Here is a 26070-nt window from a genome sequence, read left to right as displayed (position 1 = left end):
TAGAACTCCTAAAATTACAATGTCTAGAACTTCTAAAATTACAACGTCTTTGTTCTTTTGCTTCCTTGATAAAGATCTTAAGGTTTTTTTCCAAAGCCGCCTCCTCCTCCACACCACTGGAGGTGTAGTTCTGGTACATGTAGGCAAATTTCAAGCTTTGATTGAAATCTGCACAGAAATAGCAGGATTAAAACAACCGCATTAGAATCCAAGAAGCTTTTATTCAATTTCCTTGAACTGGAATGATTCATGTGCGTGGTCATGCACATGTAGATTTGTTTAAATCTACTGTTAAAGACAGTTAAATGGTCATGGTAAACAAAAGATAATGGCACTGATAGACAAGGCGGGTGGGGGTGGGGGGCTCAGAGAGTTGGTGTTGAGCCGTCTCAGATGCTGCAGGCCTGTAGCTTCTTGTCAGCCAACTTAAGAGACACCCAGGTGTTGAGCATTGAGGCTCTCAGTTTGCACCACACCAGGTGATTGGTCAGGCCAAAGATCTGTGCAGCAAACTGAGCAGCGCCCTCAGGGGACAGAATCGTGGAACAGCCGAGACCTGCGGGATTTAAAACAAAGGAAGGCTTGGTTACATTCAGTACGTTTGAAAAATTTAAGCCTGAATAAAACCATATTTATCCAACTGAAAATGTACTTAATCTCTCAAAATCACAAAGATAATGTGGTTGTGAGTCAAATTATTAGTGTGTGTATACACTCAAGAAGGCTTAGGTGTTGTTCCAACTCTACTTCCAAATGTGCACGGAAACCTAACAATCGATGAATTAAGTCACTTGCAATTAATCGATTATAATCGAGCTTTCCTTTAATAATACGATGATAAATTCATAAAACCCATAACGATCATTTAATCCAAACATTTTACTGCGGTGTGTAGGCTTCACTCATTAATCTCACAAGACTAACAACAGGGTTTGGCCATGTAAAGAAGACAATCCGAAACCTATTTTCAGACTTTATCCAGCAACAATAAATACTATTTTCTGATTGGCTGATGGCTCACTAATTTTTTGTGTGTTATTTATTGTATAATTAACGGTATCAATTCTGTAATAAAAATTTCATAACCAATAAGAGTGGTATTCAGGGTATCTGCAGGTTTCAGCAAGTCAAATTTAAGACATTTTTTATTAAATTTAAGACGGAAAACACTATAAATATAGGTGATAGTTGGGGGATTCTGCTGTATTACAACCCAACCATTTAGATACATGAATTTAAGGTGTATTGTGTAAAAATCTAAAGCAACTGGCCATAAAATCCTCCTAATATGTCACAGAAACAAAGGAATAATATTCATATAACAAACTGAACTCACCACCAACAACAGTACAGTCAAAATATTTGCATTAAAAAAATATATATTTTGCTGACCACAAATCATGTTTTTAAAATCATTGCAGTCAGAGTCTCAGCTGCCGAGCAACCACGGGTTGCCAGTTATGTCTGAGCTACAATGGCAGTGAAAACGAAACCTAAAAGACCTCGGTATTTTGAATTTGAGTGTTGTAACCGTTTTTGGCCACATTCTTACATGTGGCACCTTTAAGACTTTAAGGATGCGCAAACACCCTGGGTTTTCTAACTGAAATATTCCTGATTAAGTCGGAATTTAATCGAATCGAGACCTTATGAATCAGAATCGATTCAGGAAATTGTTGGCGATACCCAGCCCTACTTGCTCACCACTTGGCAGGCGCAGAGATGACCAGACGTCATGTGCACCCCAGTCAGGCGTGACGGGAGGGCAGTTGATGACAGGATAAGCCGTGTTTCCCGACATCACCGGACCGAGACCGTTACTTCTGCCAGCCACGGCCACAAACACAGTCGGTACACCGTCACCTTGGGGGGATACGGAAAAAATATCATCATGTATTCGATAACAAAACTCCACTCGTCTAGAAAACAATTCAAGCACACACACACACACACACACCTTCGTATTCCGCTTTGATGCGGAGCGTCTCATCTGGACCCTTGTGTGCCGAGGTGACCCTGAGGATGCAGGGGATTCCATAGGAGGAACAGGCCTTCTTGATTCTGTCGCAGTGAGCCATGTCTGAGGTGGAGCCCATCAGAACCACCACTCTGCCACCGGCCTGAGGCTCCAGCAGCAGCTGAGGTCACAACACAGCAGCGCTCTCTGTATTAGCACAACGCCACAACACCATCTGTCCACTTAACAGACAGCCTGTTATATTACAATATATATCTTTAGTAAGAGTGTAGACAATTCTCCTATGACACATCTGTGGGTCAATAATGCAGTCTTTTGGGAACGACTGCATCAGATGAAGCTTCCGAGATGATTAGCTTTTGTTGACACAGTTGAGTGATGGCAAACAAAAGTTAAAAGCACATTGTGATAAACTGTAGTGTACCTTGACCCTTTCAGAGACCCACTCAAAGTTCCTCTTCACCACCTGCATGGCCTCAGGAGTAACTTCCTTCAAGTCTCTGTAAACCTAGACAAGAAGCGACATCAGAGTCAGATGTTTGTCACATTTCCATAAGTGTCTAAATCAAACGATTATCTTTAAATAATAATATTAGAAGTCCTAACCTGCTTATCCTTCTGCTGGCTTCGATCTCCAGCTGGCCACAGTCTCCACGAGTCATTATCGATCACGTCGGCGAGGACAATCTCCTGAGTCTTCACATTCACGCCAAACTCGATCTGTCAGAAACGAAGCTCATCGTCAACTTCACCATTAACTCAGATGACATACAGACAAGCGACCAGCAGAGGGCAGTCCTGCTGCACATACTGTACCTTCATATCCACCAGAGTGCAGTTCTGAGTGGCCCAGGCCTTCTCCAGAACCTCAAAGATGGCCACAGTGCTGCGATTCATGATGTCCACCTCACACTGACCGATGGTGAGCCCAGAGAGACAGAACTTGGCCTCCAGCAGCTGCTCTTCTGACCACTGAGGATCATTGTTGGCATCGTCCTACGTCAAAGGAGTAACATTTTTGTTTGTTTGTTTCACGGTCGGTCATTTCATCAAACTTAGACGGGGATCTTTAAAAGACTCACTTTAAAGAACATCTCCATCTTTAGTGGAGAGAAGCGATAGCCCTCTTTGACTCCTGGGTTCCTCTTGAGGAAGGATCCAGTCGCCACTCGCCGACAAACCCACTCGATGGGAATCATCTCACAGCGGGCAGCGATGAACGCTGTGTCCGAGTGCTGCTTCACAAAGGCAGTCTTGATACCTGGAAATGGGAGTAGATTTAAAAATAAATTATAATAACTTTATTAATTTGGGTTCAAGATCTTAAAAAAAAAAAGTTTAATTCAGCACAGATTGGCTTTAACTAAAGAAATGTAAGGCTACATGAGGGGGAATGTGGTTGGTCACGAATTAGACACACACACACCAGTCTTTCAAGTCACAAGACGGCAATTTCCACACACGAGTTTCGCACGCGGCACATGGGTTACGGTTACCCAATTACCTTTTTAATCAAAGCGAGGTGGAGAGTCATTTACACGTGTTTAACGTGGCCAACATCTTTGTACAAGGCAGAGTCAAGAAACAATCAATGTGTTCTCTGCAAAGGAAATGTGAAGGGAAATGAAGTTAACTTTGCCAACTAATTTAATCAAAACTGTTTCCATTTTAATAGCAGAAATAATTCACTGGTTCCAGCTAGTTATTGGATTCAAGGAAAGGCAAGTTTTGGACATTTCAATAGACAAACCAATGACCAAGTGATTTAATGAAGGCATTAAAACAAAAAAACTATCAACATTAGGGGTGGGAGAAAAAAATAATATATTTTTTTAGTGTCTATTTTGAAAAAATAAAAACACCCGTTCGTGCCATTTGGGTACAGTTTAATTTCTGGGAGAAAAAGGCAGCTAGCCTAAGCTTTTATTTATGAAAGTTATTTTTTGTACAGTAAGTACATTTTTATTTGCTTTGAATTAATAAATGCTAACGTTTGCCTTTGTGTGATCACATTATCTTATACAAACTGTATTGTTTTGATGACATAATTTGCCTTAACACACTATGCATTGTATCAATTTTTGAATCGAGAATCGTTTGAATGGAGAATCGATTTTGAATCGAATCGTGAGCCACCCAAAGATTCACATCAAAATGCTCTGGTCCCAAAAAAAAACAAAAAACAAAAAGGTCAAAGTTAGGCTTTCTTCCTGAACACCAGTCACCTCACTGACCTCTCTTACCAAAAACCCCTGAGGTCCAACTGGTGACGAGCCCTTTAAATTGTGTTGCATTCATGTTTATTTTAAACGTAGTGTTAGGTTAGTGTTTAAAACTGAACATCAAAGCAGCAAAGTGGCCTCAGGCTGAGGATGACAACTGCCCCAGCTTGCACAATATTGACAAAATGGCAGCCTATGTTTTCAGTGACAGTCATTCTTATATTGTGTCATCTTTCCAAAGTAACACTCTTTACTTTAATTAATCCAATACATTAACTAAAAGTACTACTACTTCAAACGAAATCTATAGGGTCTATGGAACACTGTCACAGGTGACAAGTTTTCCAGATACATTGTTAAAATCCTCATGATAACTGATAACTTCATTAAATTAGTTTGTGGGTTGGGGCTTTTTTTTTGTCCACAAAATGTCAGAATATTGATCAGGGTTTTCCCCCAAACCTCAAAATGATGATGTCTTCAAAAGACACAAAAAAGGGCACCATTGTTTTGTCATACAGACCAAAACAAACCCCCATAAACCTATACAAATCAATGAAAAGGTTTGCAAATTAATATTAGATGAATGGATTAACTGATGCAGCTCCATAAATATAGACTTTTGTATTTTTGTAAATCTGAAAGAGCTCATCAATGAGTCTGAGATTCACGAGACTCAAATGAGTCCAGGGGTAATAAAATGAGAGGGTCTGAAGAATGTGTGAGGGCTGTTAGTTGTTAAATTACCAGACTCCTGCAGCAGCTTGAACACGCAGCTCGTGGTTTTATTGGCGATGGCAGCCTTGCCCTCCATTTGGTCTTTCCTCACAGCGTTACCAGCAGTGATCTGGTCTTTGGACTGGACCAGAACCAGACCGGACTGGTCCTGCAGCTCAAAGATCTGCTTTGTCTTGCCCTCATTCAATTTCTGGCCCATTTTCAGCTCTATTTAAAAAGAAAGAGAAACAACACGCACAGTGAGCAAACACATGACGCACATTTGACTAAACCTTCACAGAGTTGAGTGTTTTTGTGCTTCTACCTGCAGTGGAGTCCATGACGGCGGAGTTCTGTGGAAACAGACTTTCCTGAAAGACAAAAACACAAGTGAACCAGAGGAAGAAGCGACACTGGACTTGAGAAAGTTTGCGAGACTGCAAAACAGGACGAGGACACACGAGTCACTCTTTACGTGCTCACACAGCCAATGACAGCCCTCAGCTGACTCTGACGACCAATCAAAGCTGCGCATTTCTCACCACGTGGTCGGACAGGGCGCTCCATCATGGGATAACACAAGAAGAGGAAGAATGTGTGTGGTTTTTTTTTGTGTGTTACAACCACGACTTATCTCTTAAGAAGCTACGTTCAGCAGAAACAAAAGAAAATCCTGACCCTTTTGACCGAATCGATAACTTTTGATCGATATTAACATCAAATACCGCGTGCGTAGTAAAATGTTTAGTTAAACCCGCAATTATAACTTCTTTTTTTTCTTCTTTTTTTTAATCTATGAACGCAGCTCACGCGGTGTCTTTCATCACTTTTTATTTGGACTAAATTGATTTCCGCCAGTTCTTTTCTTTTCTTTACGAGCCACGTTGTTGCGTGTGTGTGTGTTTGCACGTGCTCGATAACTTCTGTCAGTTTCGCCGTCGGACACACACGCACGCGCCGCGCCGTTCGTTACGACACGATACTTTCCCTCGGTGTTGTTGTTGGCTCAGGACACTCAGGACACACACAGGACACGGAGGACACACAGCTGGGATGGAGTTCGAAGAGTCCGGCATCGGAGAGGAATGCGGGGTTTTCGGGTGCGTGGCCGCCGGAGAGTGGCCCACGCAGCTGGAGGTGTCTCAGGTCTTAACGCTGGGGCTGGTCGCGTTACAGCACAGGTAAGTGCTGGAAAACTTTATCATCATCATCATCATCATGAGACGCAACAGTTGTCTCTTAAACGTTTAAAAGTTTTTAAACTGAAATTTTACGCAGCAAAATGACAACAAGTTTGTGTCACGACGTAAAAAAATAAACACGGGAAAACCCGTGTCCCACAGTGATGTGTTTAAGTTTTATCCTATAACATTCCACAAGTCAAGATATTTAGTTCACTATCTAGTTTGTACTGTTCTATTATTGGTTGATTAGTCAGCTTAATGGCACATGTGTTTCTTTTAGTAGCATCATGCATTTTTCGAATTAGATCTGTCTCACAGGGTAAGTGGTTTATTACCTGTGCCTCTGGGGATGGATTAGAGGAGGAGGCCATTGAACGAACTGAATTGATCTTTATTATTGGGATGTGATCTTGCTCCTCTTTACACAGGATCTCCTCATTATCAGCAAAATCACAGCCCGAGTCCAGTTTTTTCACTGGAATCTGGAGTTTTGGGTCTGGAAGAAAAATGCAATGGTTTAAACATCAGTTTTTGTTCTTTCTAGTCTTGCATGATGACCTGAATGACTCATGTCATTCCTTATGCTTTTTGTTAGTCGTAACAACAAACATGCCTTTATTCTGTAATGTCATTATGAGGCTTCGTGGCAAATCATGGGACCAAGGCAAGAAATCACACAAAAAGGCCACCGGTCAGTTGTGGACATCATGTGACATGCAAAGTGATAAGAGGAAGGCGCACGTTTCAAACCTTGATCCACAGCCTTCCTCTTCAGTCCTCTCTTTGCTGAATAGGTGTCCTCCTTTTCCAACTTGGATTCAAACAAACCTGCAAACACACAAAAGAGCCACTTACTAAACACACACAGTTTTATTTTGGGAAAGATATTATAACACACTGAGCACAATTAATTCAATGATTTTGAAAGGACATCCACTGCTGCAGACACTGATAATAATCTGGGTTCTGAGTAAAGCTGCAACTAACGATTATTTTCGTAAGCGATTGATCTGTCGATTATTTTCTCGATTAATCAATGGATCGTTTGGTCCATAAAATGTCAGATGATGTTAAAAAACATCGATCAGTGTTTGTCAAAGCTGGAAATGATGTTCTTGGACGTCTTTGTTTTGTTCACAAACCAAAATGATTCAGTTTTGATGATTTTTTTTGTTTATGTGGAGCAAAGAAACCAAGAAAATATTCACATTTAAGAAGCTGAAACAATCTGAAATCTTGTTTTAATCGTGAAAAAAGCTTGAAACCGATCAAAAGTTAGCAAAATAGTTGGCGATTAATTTAGTAATCGATTAATAATCCATTCATCGAATAATCGTTTCAGCTCTAGTTCTGAGTTTTTCTGAGTTCTTCTAATTAAATAGGTTGTTGAGTAGAATTCTATGGTACAAGAAGTGGTGGACAATGAAATAATCCGAATCTAAACGGCAAAACAAGTTGTTTTTGATTTCACTCATAACTGTTCATGGAAGAAAACTGAACAGGAAACATGAATGAACTAGAAAAGCACTCCGAGAGCGCAGACCTCCGCTAAGGCAGCTCAGTGCCTACAAAATACACCTTGCCGGCACGCACCGCCTACGGATCACGCCCAAAAATGTAATCACTTGTTCCTTGTCCCATTGCGGGCATTTTCTGAAAATGTCATCCAAATCCGCTTGTGACTTTTCAAGTTATGTCGCTAACAGACAGACAGACAAACAAACAAACTCCGGCGAAAACATGACCAAAAATGATACAGAACTCACTCTTGAATCTGTGCCGCTGATCCGAGGGACGCTCTTTAACCGCGCGTGTCCTCCGTTCTTCAGTACTCGGTGCAACATCGAGGCTTACGGACGAGACAGAGTCAGAACTGCAAGTTCTCTCCTCCAGCGATCCCGCCGTTTTGGGATCAGCGTTTTCACTCGTCAAATAGATATCTACGCGATCTCTCTCCTCGGAGCCGTCCGTCCTGAGACGTTCTCCCGGAACGTCGACAGTTCTCGCGACGTGCGGCGAGCCATTGGACGCGCGATTCATAATGCCGTCCACCTCGTCGTAGAACTTCATGAGACGCCTCGCCTCGTCTGTCTTGCCCCTCTGTAGAGAACGGTAAAGATACTTGAGGTTCTTGTACTTGGTGTGGCACTGTTTCCAGTCGCGTTCGATGCCTTGCTGCAGCAACCTGTTGGAGATCTGAACGAAGATGTCTCTCTTTCTGGTCGAGCTCTCCAGCTGCCTGCACACGCGCTCGTCAGACCAGACTTGAATCAGTGCTCGCACCTCCAGGTCACTCCAGTTCCGGCCGGTGTCCGACACCGTGACCACGTGGATCTGGTCCGAGCAGGACGGATCTGTTAAATGGACATCTGGAGAAAAGAGAGTCGGAAAATAAACGATTGCATGCAGGATATTGAAAATGGACCTGGTGATTTGATGAAACTTACCTCTCCATTTTGCGTCCACGTCTCTGTCCATATCATAATCATCACTGTTGTCATCTGGAAATCAAGTACACACTTTTTTAGTCTCGAATACCACACTGCTGTATGCATTGCACACCGGGCGAGTACATACCATCATCAATTTCAATAACAACCTCACTTTCTGAGGACGTCGTCTGTGCCGTATGGCCTGCAGGTGTGTGGAGTTTCCCCACCGCTATTTCTCCATCATACAACCTCTTCTGCATTTCCACGGTGCCGTTTTCCAGTCCACGGTCCAGCAGGATGGCTTCCACCTCGTCGAAGAACTTCATGTACTTCCCCGGGCCTCCTGCGCCGCCGCCGCCAGCGGCGTGGGCACTTTTAGCAGTCTTGTAGTCGTATTTCAAGTTCTTGTATTTCGTCCGACACTGCTTCCAGTTGCGCACCACCCCGAACTTCCTTTGCATCTGACGGGCCATCTCTTGGAAAATAGACTTGTTGCGTAGCGTGCATTTCAAGCGCTCTCGGACGTGCCGATCTGCCCACACGCAGAGCAGTGCTCGCACCTCGTCGTCTGTCCAGTGACGGCCGCCCTCTTCAGCCACGCTTGGAGTGTACGGAGGAGCTCGATGGATTCGACTCTTAATTCCTGCATACACAGCATTATTTGTTGAGATTTATTTCAAGAAAACATGTCTTTTAAAGTGCAGTAATAGTTTTTTAGAGCTCAATACCAAATAGTGCTGAAGTGAAGATCATAAGAGCTAGAGTTTGGCGGTGAAACCTACATTTACCTTCCTGTATTTGGATAGTGCCTGAGGAAGAGTAGATTCCTCTTTGATTAACCACATCCTCCACCTCTTCCTCCCATCCCTCCAGCGACCTTCCATCCACTCCTGGGCTGTAGTTTGCTGAAGTGCCTGCTGCTGCTTCAGGCCTTATGCCCTGAAGTCCCAGGCTCCTGCACTTGGCCTGACACTCCCACCAGCTCCGCACAACACTGAGCCTCCTCAGACGCTCTGAGATCAACTCAAATGTGGTCCTGCTCTCAGTTACATGCTGAGCTCCCACCTCGTCCCACACTGACATGAGAGCCGGCACCTCGGCCTCCCCCCACTGCCTCTCTACCGAGCCTTTCTCCTCCACCACCTCCATATCACCTCCTCTTTGTCCTTCTGCTCCTCTCTCCATGTTTGAGCTGACCTGGAAACGTTTCCTTTTCCCCAGCCTGTCTGTCTCTGCTGCTCGGTTCCCTAGGCAACCAGGCGGTTAAGCCTGAAAGCAACGCCTCCATGCAGAAAAGCAGCCTCACCACTGGCTTAAGCTGTGTGCTGAGGGGGTGGGACCAACTGTAATCTGAGAAGCAGCTTGGTAAATAGGCTGAAACTGCAGCAAGACGACTCTTGCTGTATGGCTTCTCCTCAGCATAGAGGCAAACATGTCCTCTGTCCTGCTTTTATGTTCGGTTTCACTCATCCCAGTTCGGTCTTCTCAAATTTTAAATAATCAATTTGCCTATGTTTATGCTTAGATTTGACTCCAAATCTCACCAATGTACACTGTTTTCACATACACACACTGTGATTGTGTCCACTTAGGGGTCAGGAAAGTGCCGGGATTGTCACAAGCAATGGAGCCAGTCCACCTACATACACAACCCACAAGGTAAAAAAAAGATAAGAAAAAGAGCTCACACTCAACTAAGTAATTATACAGAACTGAGAACAGTTGTTGGGGCCTTACAGCTCACACTCATCACACTGGTTTTCTAACATGCTGTACAAGTGAAAACATGTCTCAGGGATTCTTCTTCTTTTTTTTTTCTTTTTCAGGGAATGGGATTAGTGAGCACAGCCTTCTCGCCCGAGGCTCTTCTGAAAATGCGCTACGATAACCTTGGCATTTGTCACACACGTTATTCAACCAGTGGAATCTCGGAACTTCAGAACTGCCAGCCCTTTGTGGTGGATACGCTGCACGGCAGGATTGCCGTGGCGCACAACGGAGAGTTAGTTAATGCTGATGCCTTGAGAAAAAAGGTAATGAGCCACGTGAAGAGCATGCGTAACGTTTCAGTAAATCACGCTCCTGTATGAAATTGACTGTTTTTTAAAGGTGCCATATGTAAGAATGTGGCCTAAAACCGTTACTACATTCATATTCAAAATAATGAGGTCTTTTCGGTTTTGTTTTCTGACGTAACTGGCTGCAATGATTGGTAGACGGCGGTAGGTGGCGCCACATGCCAAAACATGATCTGCAGTCTGCAAAATATATTTTTTTAATGCAAATATTTTGGCTGTACTGTTGTTGTTGGTGAGTTTAGTTTGTTATATGAACTTTATTCCTGAGTCTCTGTGACATATTAGGAGGATTTTATGGCCAGTTGCTTTAGATTTATTATATAATGCACCTTTAACATTGGGGAATATAAAAATATACCAGCTGACATTAAACGGTTGTCATAAATGTGCCTTGCAGGTGATGCGCCATGGTGTGGGTCTCTCCACCAGCTCAGACAGTGAACTCATCACCCAACTGCTGGCGTTCACTCCGCCGATGGAGGAGCTGGATGCACCAGACTGGGTTGCCAGGTTAGTTCCATGGTACAACGCTTATGTCAGAGTGTCCCGCAGGGACTTAAAAAAGTATTAAAAAGTCTTAATTGTGATTTCATGAGGTATTAAATTTTGTCCTTAGAGTTTGACTGCAAAAAGTATGTATTTATTTTGCACGTGTGACTTGTAGTTTAATTTAATAAACCTTGCCTTTGGTTTCATTTATTCTTTCCTGCTTACGAGTTCCTTTCGTATGGTTGTGCTCTATAGATTTAATTGCAAACTAAAACTGTTTATAAGTTAAATATGTGTTGCTGATTACAGCTTGAAGTGGCGATAAGGTCTTTAAAAGGTGTTGAAATTAACTTCAGGGTTCCTGCATGTAATATGTTAATCATTTCCCACACAGCATCTTCATCGCTGCTTTTATATGTGTTGCAGAATTAAAAACCTAATGACGGAGACTCCGACGTCCTACTCCCTTTTGATAATGTACCAAGATGTTATCTACGCGGTGCGCGACCCTTATGGAAATCGACCTCTCTGCATTGGACGAATCGTTCCCATCTCAAAGTTGCACAGTCCAGGTTATTTGTCTTCTTTTACACAATTGTCAAGTTACAAGAAGAAGCGGCCTCAGAGGTTATCAGAGCTCCAGCACGATGGCCTTGGATTTCATACAAGGTCAGAGGTGTAAGCTGATGGATGATTAACTTCGTCTTTGTCCCTGTGGTCAGGCACTGGAGAGGGCGACACCGAGGGTTGGGTGGTGTCATCAGAGTCCTGCAGTTTTCAGTCCATTGGTGCCAAGTATGTTTAACCACCATCATAATATCCTCTATTTGCAGTGGCGGTACTGTGGGTTATGATGGTTTTCTTGTTCCCAGGTATTACAGAGAGGTCCTACCAGGAGAAATAGTCCAGATATCCAAACATGGAGTCAAGTCTCTGACCGTTGTGCCTCGTCCTGAGGGAGACTTCCCTGCCTTCTGCATATTTGAATACGTTTACTTTGCCAGGCCAGATTCTGTTTTTGAAGGTGTGTGTTTTAAGTTTCAAGATATAAAGTGAAATTGTGCTCTGCTGCATGATCAGGATGTTTTCTATCTTTGTGCTACAGGACAGATGGTGTACACTGTCAGGCAGCGCTGTGGTCGGAGGTTAGCCATTGAGGCTCCAACAGACGCAGACGTAGTTAGCACGGTGCCCGAGTCTGCAACTCCTGCAGCTCTGGGCTATGCTCAGCAGGTCTGTCCACAGCCTCGTTCTCACTATCGTACGCCTTTCCTACGACGGGCTTTTGTCCTCATGCGCTTTTTTTTTTCTCTCCGTCGTCTTTCTCGTCACAGTCTGGGCTGCCGTACATCGAAGTACTGTGCAAAAACCGCTATGTCGGAAGAACATTTATTCAACCCAACACCCGTTTGAGGCAGCTCGGTGTCGCCAAGAAGTTCGGGGCACTGACCGACAACTTTGCTGGGAAACGAGTGGTGCTCGTCGACGACTCCATCGTCAGAGGAAACACCATCTCGCCTATTATAAAGCTGCTCAAGGAAGCTGGTGCAACTGAGGTTTGTTGACTAAAGCGTGTTTCATACATCATGTATGCTGTACAGGGCTGGAAAATATGGACACAGATATTAATTACACAGTACATTTTGGCTGGAAAGTGATGTACCATAAATACCAGGCATCAGGAGGTGACTGATCACATTTGAAATTATTTATCTGATGTGCTTTTATCATTTAAGAGTCCGATCGGCTTTAAATATTCAAAATGATTTGTTCTATCTGTAGCTGAACAACTGCAATGTGTTATTGCCAAAACTATTAGAGACTGAACAATCATCATTCTGAGACAATCAGGCCTCTGGATGGTACGGTGGTTAACAAAAATGTAGTAATAACACAAATTAGAGCTGCAACTAACAATTAATAGTTTGGTCCATAAAATGTCAAAACATTGATCAGTGTTTGTCAAACCGGGAAATGATGTTGTTCTTGAATGTCTCGAATTGTCCACAAACCAAAATGATTTGGTTTGAATGATTTTGTTATGTGGAGCAAAGGAACGAAGACCATATTCACATTTAAAAGTGCCATATGTAAGAATGTGGCCAAAAACGGAGTCTCTGAGACATATCAGGAGGATTTTATGGCCAGTTGCTTTAGATTTATTACATAATGCACCTTTAAGAAGCTGAAACAATCAGAAATCTTGTTTTAATCGTAAAAAAAAGCTTCAAACCGATTATCAAAACAGTTGACTAATAATTGAAATACTGACCTGTATTTACTCCCTGACAGGTACATATCAGAGTTGCCTCTCCACCAATCAGGCACCCCTGTTACATGGGCATCAATATTCCAACCAAGGAAGAGCTGATTGCAAATAAGCCAGAGTTTAAGGACATCGCAGGATACATTGGTAAATGCTAAACTCAGATTTACCATATTATCTCGATTTGAATCAGAAGCGTCCATCTCAGTTAACACTTCTCTATTCTTTTGCATAGGTGCAGACAGTGTCGAGTATCTGACTGTGGAGGGCCTTGTGTCAGCAGTCCAGGAGGGAATCGCCTCCCTACAGGAGAAGGAGAAGACGATAAGCTCCACTAACAAGTCCAGCAGGAGAGTGGGTCACTGCACTGCCTGTCTGACTGGGAAATATCCAGTGGAGCTGGAGTGGTAACTGCTGCAATCAAAACCAAGGTTATAGCAGAACTGTGGATTAACCTCAGGTGCCTATGCATTAATGAAATGTCCCCTATAGACTGGACTAGACTACTGGAATACAGTGTTTTTCTTTTTCCCCTGCTTCAGCAATTGGTCAGCAGTTACATTTCTAGGTTTTTGGTGACCTCCAGTGGTTGCAGATTCACCATACTGCTCACATTGATTATCATGTTAATGTATTTTCAAACTACTTTCTTGTATTTTTACATTCCTAGACTTAGCAAAGCGTTTGGTATAACCCGTCATGTCAGAAACGCACAAAGCTCTCGTGACTGATCCATGAAAGTGTCTTTATTTTCTACACCTATCTGCCTTTATCGAAAATGTAACCATGTAACTGTTTTGTCTCGACTGTTGCACACTTGTTTACTTTAAAGATGACTTTGAATTAAAAATGGAAAAGTTAATTAATAAACAGAATAACTGCAATAAGAAAAAGGTATGGAGTTTTTTTCCCTTTTTCATCAAAATGTACACTCTGAAGAACAACTTTTATTTTAATGAGCATATTACAAATTACGCAGTTTTTAACTTTGGCTGTGATTACATCACAGCAACAAGCCTAAAATTGAGCTTCAGTACCAACAATGGTATGACCCTCAAAACATTGTCATGAAAAATAATACAATAACATGACTTACTGAGCACAGACTCAGTGATTCACTAAATTGGTTCCACTCTCTCTTGCTGGAGAATCTCAAAGGGCAAGGTTTTCCATCACAGATTTCCTGCACATGGAGGAAGAGAAGAGGGTGATTAGGAGAAGGCGGAAAGCAAATACAAAAGTAGGAAATAGTAGGCCAAGTGATTAGCCATTTTAAACATCCATCCACAAATATTAGTTAAAGCTCCCATAGAACAGAAGTTCCAATTAACGCTGTTTTTTTGGTGTGTATCTACGCCATTACCTTGTTTATGAAGCCCTGAAGGTTCGAAACAAACATTTCAGCAACTGCTGAGAACGCTGTGTTGTATTGTAATCTCGGGCTCTGCAAGATCACTGAAAAAAAACGGTCTGGTTACGTAAACAGCATTTCTCCTGAATAGTGGACCCTCCTTGTCCGGGAACATCCGGTTGCGTACATTGAACCACAGAAGAAGAACGTCCGTTGTGGAGGTGTTTCACGAGCGACAGTGTCTTCTGACTCTGGGTCCGACTCTGGGTCAAAGGCGTTAAAGGGACTGCGGCGGGGAGTCGTGACAAAGCTATTTTTAAACATGGTTAAAACAATGTTTTGATAATTAGTAGCAGTGCATCCACCGCTCCAGAGGGGGGAGCTGCGCTTCTGAGAGCTGCCGTGCTAATTACGTCACTTCCAGGTATTGACCAATCTCAAGACAGTTGGGAAGGCTCTACGCTGGCTGGCCAATCACAACACAGTCTGTCTTCTGGGGGTGAGATTTCAGTCTGAAACAGCGGGACTGACGAGAGCTTCAGTGAGGAGAGATTTCTATCGGCTCATTTACAGCAACTAGGAGGTTTTTGACCATAAAAACTAGTTAATGTATGTAGACCTCCATAACTCGCATTTACGATAGGACCACTCTATGGGAGCTTTAATCAAACAGTAGTTACAAGTTATGAAGGAAAATGTTACAAAGGAGGCTTACCAAGACCAGAGAAGTCAGGCGCAGCTGCAGTTTGGCCCCGTCTCCCTATTGTGCTGAGGGCCGTTGACTGTTGAATTTGTTAAACATGCTGTGTTTACTCGAGCTGTCGTACAGGTCATCATGAGGGAACTCTGGACGAGAGAGACAGCGCCTCAGCAGTTCATTCCTATAGCGTTTGGAACCTGGGGAGGATGTACAGCACTCTTCCCTGGAGCGTTTGGACAGAGGGTGATCATCGCAGCCCGAATCCCTGTGTCGTTTCCTCAAAATGGAACGGTGAGGTGACAAAGCCAGAGCTGCCAAAGCTGACGAGCCACCGCTGCTGACCTCAGGGGCTCTTTCACAGAGACGGCAAGGAAAACCATTAAAGGGAGATGATTTGTTCCGGCAAACAAACTTGTGGTAGAGTTTCACGATTTCCTCGTCGAGCTTCTTTGGTGAGTGGGAGACATGGCTGGAGGGCAGGGCGGAGTCAAAGGAAAGGTGCCGCTGGAGCCGGAGACGACCTGCTGTGGCTGGCTTGGGTGACTGCAGCAGTGATGGGAGGGGGGTATGAGTGTTTTGAAGACGCATCCTCAGTAGCTTTTGTGGAGGAGAGGATAGAGAAGTAGACAGTGATCTGGGCCTTGGAGACTCTCTGGGGCTTGTGTAAAAAGCATGAGGTGATCTGCTGAGGCTTTGCATCATCCTCATTTTTAAGGGACTTTGCCTAACTGGGGAGCTGTAGATATCAGATCTATGTTGAAAAGGCGTGTCTTCTGGTGCATACATGGAACAATCAGTAGCCTGCTCTGGAGATCCAGAGAGAGAAAGCCTTATAGACCTAAGAGACTGGCCCAAGGATGTTTTTGCAGTTGGATAACAAGGCTGTGGAGGACTGGCAGCATAAGTGCAAGGCTGTTCACCCAGGAGTGATAATTCAGACACGGTGAATGTCTGATTCAGTGAGACATCTTTTGGTTTAGAGGTCACATTGAATGTCTGATTCAGTGAGACATCTTTTGGTTTAGAGGTCTTAGACTGTCCAGACAGATCCATTGCAGTCACTTGCTGGTGCTGTTGTCTCCTCAGTGTGTTTCTCTTCATTTCAGGACATGTGTGCTGTGCTTGCAAAGCCTGCAAATTGGTCGACAATTTGAAAGGAGAGCGAAATGCAGATTCAGTCCCTTTGAACTGCCTTTTCTCTGGGCTTTTCCCCCCAAGCAGCGTCTTGCTGCTGCTCTTTCTCGGTTTGCTGCTGGTGTGCTTCAGTGCGACAGAAGTGTTGGTGATATTGCTTTTGTTTGCCTGTTTCCGCCATCTGTGGTACCTCCTCAGCACTGAGTCAGCAGCCTCTGACACATTTTGCCGATGCCAGGCCTTTTTTATTCGACTAATCATGCTGGGGTAGAGCTCCACAAAAGAGGTGCCCTGATTTCTCAGACTCTGTTCCAGTTCCTGGTCGATGTCCTCAGGCTGAAGCTCTGTCACAGTAATGTTTGGCCCACTCTCTAATGAGCTCCAAGTCAGCTGAGTCGTGTCACTTTTGGACATCTCTGCAGAAATCAAAAGCGAAAATTAAATGTTACCTACATTGATCTTGTGACCACATAAAACTTGCCGATAGCTATTTTTCTCACCATCATCTCCAAAAGATTGACTTGTTGATACTTCAGCTTCATCAACTCCATTATCTTGATATGTTAAGTCCAACTGTTGAATGCAAATGAGATAAAATACTCCTTTTATTAATCTGCAGCATAGAGAAGTAAAAAAGAGCAACAGTAATAATAGTAAACATATATACACAATAAATAATGTTACTTAATTTAGACAGGAACAGTGCACAATAAAACATTAACCTTGTATTAAACAAGGAGAGATGCATTGTACCAGGTTATAGTAAAACAGCTTTAGTCAAATAGATAATGCACTGATATACTGCAGTAGTGCATGTGGTCTACTGGGAGCAGTGCTGGTTGAACAATCTAACGGCAGCAAATCATGTTTAATTTATTCTACATTTTAGAACCTTTAGTCGAATACATTAAAAACATGTTTACCTTCGAGTTTTTTGTAAGATCCAGTGCTAAGGAGGGAGAAATTAAAGCAATGTTATGAAATATGTGACTCTATTTTTAGGGTCTTTTTTTATCTTTTTTTTGCTCTCATTTTAGGTGTTGTACACTTACCACTTACTGACTCATCTGTCAAAGATTTCTGGGTCTGTGGGGGAAAAAAGTGATTAATTATATTTTTGCTGGTTCCACAAATGGCTCTATAAACAAATTCAGTGTTCTTGAATAGTGGGATGAGATTTAATAGTAAACAAACCTCATGTATCTGCTTGTTCAGCTTTGCTTGTGCCCGTCTCAAGTAACTATCAAGTGCTTCACCATGCAAGGGAGTCGGGAAAGAGAGGATACACAGTGAGACCAGGATTCATGATCACAACCACATGAGCAGAGATAAAATGATGTGAAAAATGTGACGGATGCATATATGTCTTTACTATTAAATGTTACTGGTGATATTCAGCTAACCCGTATCACTGCTATGTTGCGAGTAGCCTAGCATCTCTTGCACAGAGTCAGTGTAATAACAGTTTTGCAGTTTACTCACTCTTGTTGTTTAAGGTAGCGAGGTCCACCCCCATATCCCCATCTTGCTCTGAAATCTTCGAATACTGTTTAAAACATCGCAGAGGTTAGCACACGGTTTCTCCAAGCGTATTTCTAGAGTCCAACTACGAACAATTCAAGCTAACATTAGCTACACCACGAAAAGGCTAACATTAACGTTACTGTCACTGACATACAAACCAAAACACACCTTGTCTATGATTCGATCCAGTGCACTTTTGTAGTTGCAGTTGTTTTCGTGCAGTTTTTTCCGGAAGAAATCGTCCATGTTTGCAGTTAAAAGTGTTTTGTTGTCGTACTGGTCGGTGGTGAAAAAGTAGTAGAGTAGTTGTTAAGATCACGGCGCGTTCGGGTTCAAAATGCTTAGTGAAAGGTGATTGGACAAGCGGTCAAATGATGCGTTCAAATCTCCTCGGAATTCAGAAACACACATGAGATAATACGTGTAAATGCTCAATTTCAGTGACGGAATATATTTGAAATGCGAATAAAAAAGTTAGTCAAAAAGGATTTTAATGGATATACCGTTGAAATATTATAAACTCTAATTTAAACGCCGTTTTTGTAATCTCCAATTGGTTTCGCTGCTAAAATTAAATCACCATAAATGTGTGTTTTTATACAAAATGATAAAATATTTATCTATTTGTTTATTTCGGGCATTAGTTTAATTCATACAACACACATGGCCACAGAATACATTATTTTCATCATAGTAATTTTTCTTAAGATAATTTGACATAACATGTTTCAGCAGCAGGTAGCAATTAGAGCTGCAGTCTAGCTCTAGACCACAAGTGTAAAACTCAAGGCCCGGGGGCCAGATGTGGCCCGCCACGTCATTTTGTGTGGCCCGCGAGTGATTAATTGGTCTTAAAAATATGTGTTAAAATAGGTCTATGGTGCTTTAAGGCGTGCGTTGACCATAAACTACATTTCCCACAATGCTTGGCGATTGCGTTACCTGCAAAGTGACGGCATCCCGCCACTAGATCACAGTGTATCATTGTATACGCATCACGCGACGAGTGAAACTGAGATTGAGACTGTGATCGCAGCAGAATGTTGACAAAAGCCACAACCAAAAACGATGCTGCAGTGAAAGCGCGTTTTATTGTGGCTGAAGAAATCACCCGTGTTTCTTTTTCTGAGTGTGCGTTTTTGAAGTAGTGCATGCTGAAGGTGTGTGAGCAGGTCTGCCCAGACCAGATACAGACTTTAAAAACTGTTAGTTTGTCAAGAAACACCATCGCGGACCGGGTTACATCTATAATGCATCATATTTGTAACATGAATAAGTAATAAATACAGAAAGTTATTTAGCAACATGTTATAGTTACCTTTATATTACATTATATTTGGTTACATTTAGTTACATTTATTCTGTATGACCTGGTCCTTTGAGGGTAACCATTATGCTGATGTGGCCCTCAGTGAAAATGAGTTTGAAACCCCTGCTCTAGACAGTCAAACAGACGACGTGTATGTTCGTACATGTGTCCATATTAGTCTGTCATGAGTGACAACAGTCTCGACTTGTTGCACTTTCATTTTGGTGGGAAAAGGTTGCAGATATTTGTTAGAGGTGAAATTATTCCATCTAGTACTTTCTTCATGTCGAGGTCATTGACATCAGTGGATGTTTTTGCTACGGATTTGTTGACCAGGTGTCTAATCCCCATGTCCTTCACTGGTGTGAGAAACATTGTACTCTGTCCTTATCAAAGTGTAGGGATGAGTCAGGAATGTCCTTGGCTAGATCTGGCCCCACATTGACAAAGAAGTTTACTGTAGTATTATAGTATTAGAGACAGTTTCCCCATCCATCTCAATGCTCTCGTTCTTCAGTGCAGTACTGGCATTTCTCAGTCATGTTAAAGTAGAAGTGATGATACATACATTAATTATTGAATTTCTCCAGTTCGTCCTCACTCCTGATTTGTATTATTTTGACTTCTTCTGCTGAAGATCCATTAGTTTTGATGTAGATTCTGCAGTTTGCCGTCCAGGTGTGTTGAATCTTGCCTCCTCTCTTCAGTTGGCGAGCCTTTCTGGCGATGTCAGCATTCTTTTTGGTGAGATTCTCGTTGTTGTAGACGTCCAAGCCTTTGAGCTTCCTGTCCTGTTTCAGCAGCGCGGTCTTGTGTTTTCTGTTGGTGAATCTCAGCAGGACAGCTTGTGTTCCAGACTCTTTTCTCCGGGGTAAGATGTGACATACTTCCACACTGTTGAAATCCACCTCAATGTCTTTGCCGGCCAGGAACTCAGACACCTGCTTCTCCACAGATGTGATATCCGATTCATCATCATCAGGCTCTGACCACCGGTTGTCCGCAGCCACCCTTGCGTAGGTCTGATGCTTAATCTTGAGGCCAGTCACTATCACCTCATTGAGTCTTCCCTGCTGTTCCAGCTCCTCCACTCTGTTCCTCAGCTGCTGCTCTTTTCCTGCATTCTCTTCCTGGAGCTGTTCGATTTCAGATGTCACCTTTTGGAGAGGTTCCATCTCCTTCATGGTATCGGTTATGATTTCCCTTAATCTCTCTCATCGCCGCCCAGATTTCGTTCAAAGCCTCCAACACCGATTCCATTTCAGAGCCATTATCCCACCTGGTGTTGGTTTTAGAATTCCCCATTGTCTTTTTCTCCTTTTCTCCCCACTTTCCTTGTCGCGCAAATTATCTAAAAGCCAACAGCCTTCCTCACGATGCTGCTGCTTCCTTGCTGCTCCTGCAGACTAATAACTGGCTATCTATAATTCCCGCTTTTCAATTGTGTACGTGAACAGACCATCAGTGATACGTCATTTTCACGCACTGCGTCATCTGCATATAATGCATCCATGATCGGACGCCATGGTTGTGAACAGTTAGCAAGAATAAACACCTGGATTTTTTTTTTTTTACTGCTAAGTGGTTAACTCAGACCTCAACTTGACTGAGTTTAGTTAGCTATTATCATAATATACTACAGTTCACCATACACGATATAAAATGTCAGTAAATACCATAAACTGAAAATAATATTGGTATAACTAACCAGTAAGCAACAACTTTATCCAATTATTAGCATAAACAAATTAAAGAACAGCAGATATATTGTGTTTGTGTAGCCGATATATGGCAAAATAATATTTTCAATCGAATAATATGTATACAAAATGTATATATAAAATTAGAAAACAAACAATTCAGTGTAGCTGAATAAAGTAGGGAAACTTACCAGAGCAACAAACATTAATAGCAGGAGAAGACATTTCTGTTGGTGCTAGGTGGCCAACTGTTAGCTTTAACTGGATTATAGGAAGAACATCCATCTTGACATAATTAAAATATAAGAATTAAAGCCAACAGTAAATATTTAGCATATGAGTAAAATATTTGTTGAGCTGCTAAGTGGCTATCAAAGTCAATGTGTTATTGCAGTGGTTAACTAGGAAAGTGTTAACTGTAAAATTAGAGGAATAACACATACTGAAAGCAGGGGGAAACTTATGTTTAGCTGCTAAGTGGCTAATGGAAAAATGTTAACCAAGTATAAAATTGTAAAATAATAATTTAATAAAGTTATTACTTCAGTAATATTTTAGTAAATAATGTTATATTTAATTAACAATAATAATAATGCTATAAACTAGTCCCTTATTTATGTACAAATTTGCATTTGTCAAGATTTATACATATTTATGTCCATATGTTTGCTTTCTTTAAAACTAAAGTGTGTCCCCACATATAGAAACTTTGGGAAACACTGTTTTAAAAGAACATTTAAATGTTTTTAAAGAGCACATTTCTGTATTAGACTGTACTGTGTGGTGAATGATTACGATTTTTTATTTACAAATCAGACAAAAATCAAAGAAGTACAAATATACGTCTAGCTTTCTATTAGGCATATTTATAATCACAACAAATTAAAAAAGCTACAAAGCTGTATTTGCTCCTGCTATACATCTCCTGTTCATGCGAGTCCAGAAGAGAACAGATTTCACCCTGTCATCAGATGAGAGGCAAACTTTAATTGTGAGCGCTCAGTTTGTACACAGCAGTGTTCCTGAGTCCGCTCACATGCTGCAGCCTCTTGAGCTCAGTGAGGCAGAGGATGTATATGGGGGTGACTGCGCCGACGTTGGTGATCCTCCTCAACTCGTCCATCTGAAGCTCCGTCTTTTCTCCTGCAGAGACGGCCAAGAGAACGCCAAAATTATTACATTTAAGTGAATGTCCATAAAGGCTAAATTAATTTAAACAAAACAACAAACAAAAAGATTTCTTTTAAAGAAGTCTTTAAAAACTTTAATTACTAATATTTACTTTGTTGACCGTGATCACTGACCTGGAAACTGGGCGGTGAACTTGTTGATGTTGTGGACGGCCTGGTTGAGGCTGTGCAGACTCATCTGCCTCAGGTAGCCCGGTAAACTCTGGAACTCGCTCTCGGAGATCACAGACAGATCCTTGGCACTGGAGAGAGGACATGTTATACATTAATGTTCCATTTCATTCTGAAACTATCAAAGAAGATAAAATCTTAATGCTGTTAATTGCATAATTCTTTAATCCTCAGTGTACTCCTTGATTAACTTTACCGGTTTTCTTTTCCTGGCCTGACATTCGGCTGCACCACCGCCACCTCTGACCTTTTCAGCTGAGCCTGGGACACGAGCTGGAAAAATAAGAGGTAATAAGGTAATAAGGTTTTTTCAGTTGTTTAAAATCAGCTAATAAATACCTATGGATAAGGTATTTTCAAGTTTGTAAAATTAGCTAACAAAGGCTATAGCTAAGGTATTTTCAGTTGTGTAAAATGAGCTAATAAATAGCTATAGCTAAGGTATGTATAGCTGTATAAAATCAGCTAATGAATAGCTATTTGTAAGATATTTTCAGCTGTATAAGATATGCTAACAAAAATCTACAGGTATGGTATTTTCAGCTGTATAAGACATGCTAACAAAAAGCTACAGGTAAGGTATTTATAGTTGAATAAAATCAGCTAATGATAAATAAATAAAAAATAAAAAAATTAAATTAAATTAAAAGCTACATGTCAGGTCTTAATTTGAAGGTTTAACTTTAACTTACTTTACAGATGTCCTGTGTGACAGAGCTGAGGTCGGGCATCTCCGGGGTCATGGGCTCCTGGTAGTTGATCCGGATGCGAGGCGTACCCAGACTGAACTCCTGCGTGGGCCCGTCCGACTCTAGACTGTTGTCGCACTGTGTGTCCTTCTTAGACACCGGTTCACGCACACTGGTCTTCTTTTGGATCTTGGCACTTCTCTGGAAGGCAGACAGGGTAGTGGAGGAAGTAGTTTGGTTTGTAGGTTTGACCACTTTGCTATTGACTTTTAAACCAGATGCAGTACATATCTGACTATAGCCACTGTTGTTTTACTCATTTACAAAGTAAAAATATAGTTGTAGTGTGAAAGAAAAACTCTTACATTTTGCAGAGAAATTCCCAAAAGAGATTCCAGGTTTGGCATCTCTGGCACCTGTAAGTCCTCTAAACCCAGGACGGAAATCTCAGGAACATTGTACTCCCAGGCACATTTGGAGCCGACTGTACTGTGATGAGTGGGCGACGGACATTTAAAAGAGCGACTGTCATCGTCGTCGTCGTCAGCTTGGATGTTGATCTTCACAGGCTGCACAAAGCATGGGAGGGGAGAAAAAACGTTGTCAAGTCTACATGAGCAGATGAAGAAAATAACGCACATTCATTACCTTTTTGTTGCTGACCAGTTGGTTCATGAACAAGGTTTGAAAGGTTGGGACCTCAGGGGTGGAGGGCAAGAGTCCAGGGTGACAGGGCGACTCTGGTTCAGCGCTGACGTGTGCGGGCGGTGCACAGTGACCTTTTGTCTTTTTGATTTTGAAACCTGGGGTACAGAACACGGGTGGTACTGGCGACTCCAAGTCCTCTGCTGCAGAAATGAAGAAACAATGAGATGCAGATTAATCTATATGTATCTATCTTAGATTAAGTTTATAGTAAAGACTGTTACCTTGAGTCTGTAATCTCTCCTTTAGAGAATCTAGTGGTGGCAGTTTGTCCTGTAGTCTGCTGGAACAGAGGACAGTCATGAAGCAACATAAAGCAGAGGGTTAGGCCTCTTTGTTCTCAGAAATCAGATCATACTCGAACCTTTGGGGCTTCTCGATGTTCTTCTGCGGCAGAGCCATCGTGAAGTCATTGTACAGGCACATCATGTCCTCCGAGATGCCAAAGTCGTGCATCTGCGGCGTCTGCAGCAGCTCGTCGTCGTCCATCCTCAGGACACATTTAGGAGTTAAGGGCATGGGCGGCGGTGCCGGAGTGCTGAGCGTCAGGTGCGGGAGGCTCATCTTGGGCATGGGTGGGACTTCGGCGCACCACTCTGCTCCGGCCAGAATTCTCTTCATCTCCATCTCCGACAGGCCAAAGTCGGAGAGCTGTGGGGTTCGGAGAATGTCAGCGGAGGGCGGAGGTCCTGAAGATGGAGATGAGGCGTGATCTTCTCCAGGCTCTTCCTGGTTTTCATCTTCGTCTCCTTCTTGTGTGGATTTAGTTTCGTTTTCATCTTCGACTTCATCGTCAGCCTCCGACTCCTGAACTTTGTCCTCTGTTTGAGACAAAGTCACAGAAAAAGAGACATTTTTAGAACATTTTGCTTCCATTAGCAAACAGTTACGACAATAACATGGCAGCGTCAAAATTCAGTTGTTTTGGCTCCCTGTGACAGAGCTGTTACTCACTGCTCGACTTCTGGGGGACGTTCCTGGGCGCCTGGTAGCCGTATTTTTGCCAGTGTTCTCTCAGCGTGTGGATGTCCTCACCAACCCGCGACTGCATCACTCTGCAGGCTTTAATGAAGCTGCTCACCTCACCCTCCTGAGCTTTCTGTTGAGTCAGCTGATCCTGGATCTGCCCCTGTGTACGAGGACAGACCAGAGAGACACGACATAACATGACATTACATGTCATTTAGCAGACAAAGTTTCTAACTATTTTTATTGACTGCCAATTCAGAAACACCTATTATTATTTTAATTTCATTTAATAAAAACTGAATTGGAGGCCATTCAAAATGTATTGGCGACTTTAAGAGAGAGCAGAACTTGGTGCACGGACTTCGTACCTTCAGGCTCACGACCTCACAGTTGAGTTCGTGGTACGCTCGCATACCTTTCGCAGCCGCTTCTGGTAAAATACGGATGTTATATTAATATAAAATACTTGAATACCGAATTAATTACGTATTCTGTGGGTGTCACTCACCGCTGTCCTCTTCGTCGTTACGGTTTTCAAACGAGTGCTGGAGCTTCGCAGTTTCTGACTCCAGCGTCACCGCCAGCTTCTTCAGTGTGGAAAAGAACAGCGTCGTCGGGTCCATTTTGTTTTAGATTCCAGTCAAATGGAAATATATAATTTAAAAACTCAATCGAATACAGGCGTGGGTTTGTTTGGCAGAAAACACTTTTCAATTTTACCGCCTCGGCTCTTTCCGGCTTCAGGCGGAAGTTGCTTCTTCTTCTGCTCCCACAGGCGTAGTTTTTGTCCAGCGCCCCTTGCGTTCACAGTTGAAACTGAATTAAACTAACAAGCAGTGAATCCACATTTATTTTGTTGTATGTATTTGTTTTTATTATTATTATTATATCATTTTTCTAGTTGTTTCGTTTGTTTATTTTATTGTAATTAATTCCAATTCAATAATTCAAACTAATAAAACCACACATTTATCTTTTTACATTGTTATGTGTCTATTATGTTATTGTCTTATACATTTGCTCTGCTGTAGTTTTGTAATTAAAATATGAGTAGCTGTACCAATACTGAGAGGAAATATAATTCATTTTATTGTATATATAAAGGAAATTATTAAATAAGGTCAGCAAAGAATTTTTTTACATTTGGTAAAGTAACCTCCCCTTTTTCTTCCATCTAGCATTATGTTTTACTATCAAACAAGATCAGTGTAAACTGTAGTTGTGTATATAGTTCTGTTATCAAACACACTGACGGTTGGAGG

General features: G+C 42.2%; 3 protein-coding genes across 3 annotated transcripts; 1 reads left to right on the top strand and 2 right to left on the bottom strand.

Moving 5' to 3' along the window:
* Positions 1–335: 335 nt before the first annotated feature.
* paics (phosphoribosylaminoimidazole carboxylase, phosphoribosylaminoimidazole succinocarboxamide synthetase) lies at positions 336–6925 on the bottom strand. The gene is made up of 10 exons (XM_083887702.1): positions 6852–6925; positions 5243–5288; positions 4948–5145; positions 3061–3239; positions 2795–2974; positions 2585–2698; positions 2403–2486; positions 1958–2138; positions 1705–1863; positions 336–556 (listed from the first exon to the last, which is right to left on the bottom strand). Exons 2-10 carry the CDS (start codon positions 5256–5258, stop codon positions 390–392), a joined length of 1278 nt encoding a protein of 425 aa, XP_083743828.1. The 5' UTR covers positions 5259–5288; positions 6852–6925; the 3' UTR covers positions 336–389.
* Positions 5971–13777, top strand: ppat (phosphoribosyl pyrophosphate amidotransferase; the record flags this gene model as incomplete). The annotated part of the gene is made up of 11 exons (XM_083887701.1): positions 5971–6098; positions 10126–10192; positions 10360–10566; positions 11009–11121; positions 11527–11672; positions 11823–11895; positions 11973–12124; positions 12206–12333; positions 12435–12656; positions 13393–13513; positions 13602–13777. The coding sequence occupies 11 exons, from the start codon at positions 5971–5973 to the stop codon at positions 13775–13777; spliced, it is 1533 nt and encodes a 510-aa protein (XP_083743827.1).
* Positions 13778–22069: 8292 nt separating this feature from the next.
* ska3 (spindle and kinetochore associated complex subunit 3) lies at positions 22070–25431 on the bottom strand (the record flags this gene model as incomplete). The annotated part of the gene is made up of 11 exons (XM_083888201.1): positions 22070–22227; positions 22389–22516; positions 22642–22718; positions 23138–23335; positions 23500–23703; positions 23774–23982; positions 24064–24119; positions 24204–24660; positions 24794–24968; positions 25177–25238; positions 25317–25431. 11 exons carry the CDS (start codon positions 25429–25431, stop codon positions 22070–22072), a joined length of 1839 nt encoding a protein of 612 aa, XP_083744327.1.
* Between the last annotated feature and the right edge of the window lie 639 nt (positions 25432–26070).

The sequence above is a fragment of the Microchirus variegatus genome, assembly GCF_963457635.1.
Source record: "Microchirus variegatus genome assembly, chromosome: 4".
Lineage (NCBI taxonomy): Eukaryota > Metazoa > Chordata > Actinopteri > Pleuronectiformes > Soleidae > Microchirus > Microchirus variegatus.
Note: the sequence above shows the minus strand (reverse complement) of the source record. Positions and strands in the feature narration are given on the sequence as shown.

Excerpts from the sequence above, each read along its gene's own strand:
- paics (XM_083887702.1), bottom strand. Across the intron at positions 2,699-2,794 it reads GCACTCTGGTGGATATGAAG|ATCGAGTTTGGCGTGAATGT; the intron begins GTACAGTATGTG and ends CGTTTCTGACAG. Across the intron at positions 1,864-1,957 it reads CATCAAAGCGGAATACGAAG|GTGACGGTGTACCGACTGTG; the intron begins GTGTGTGTGTGT and ends TATCCCCCCAAG.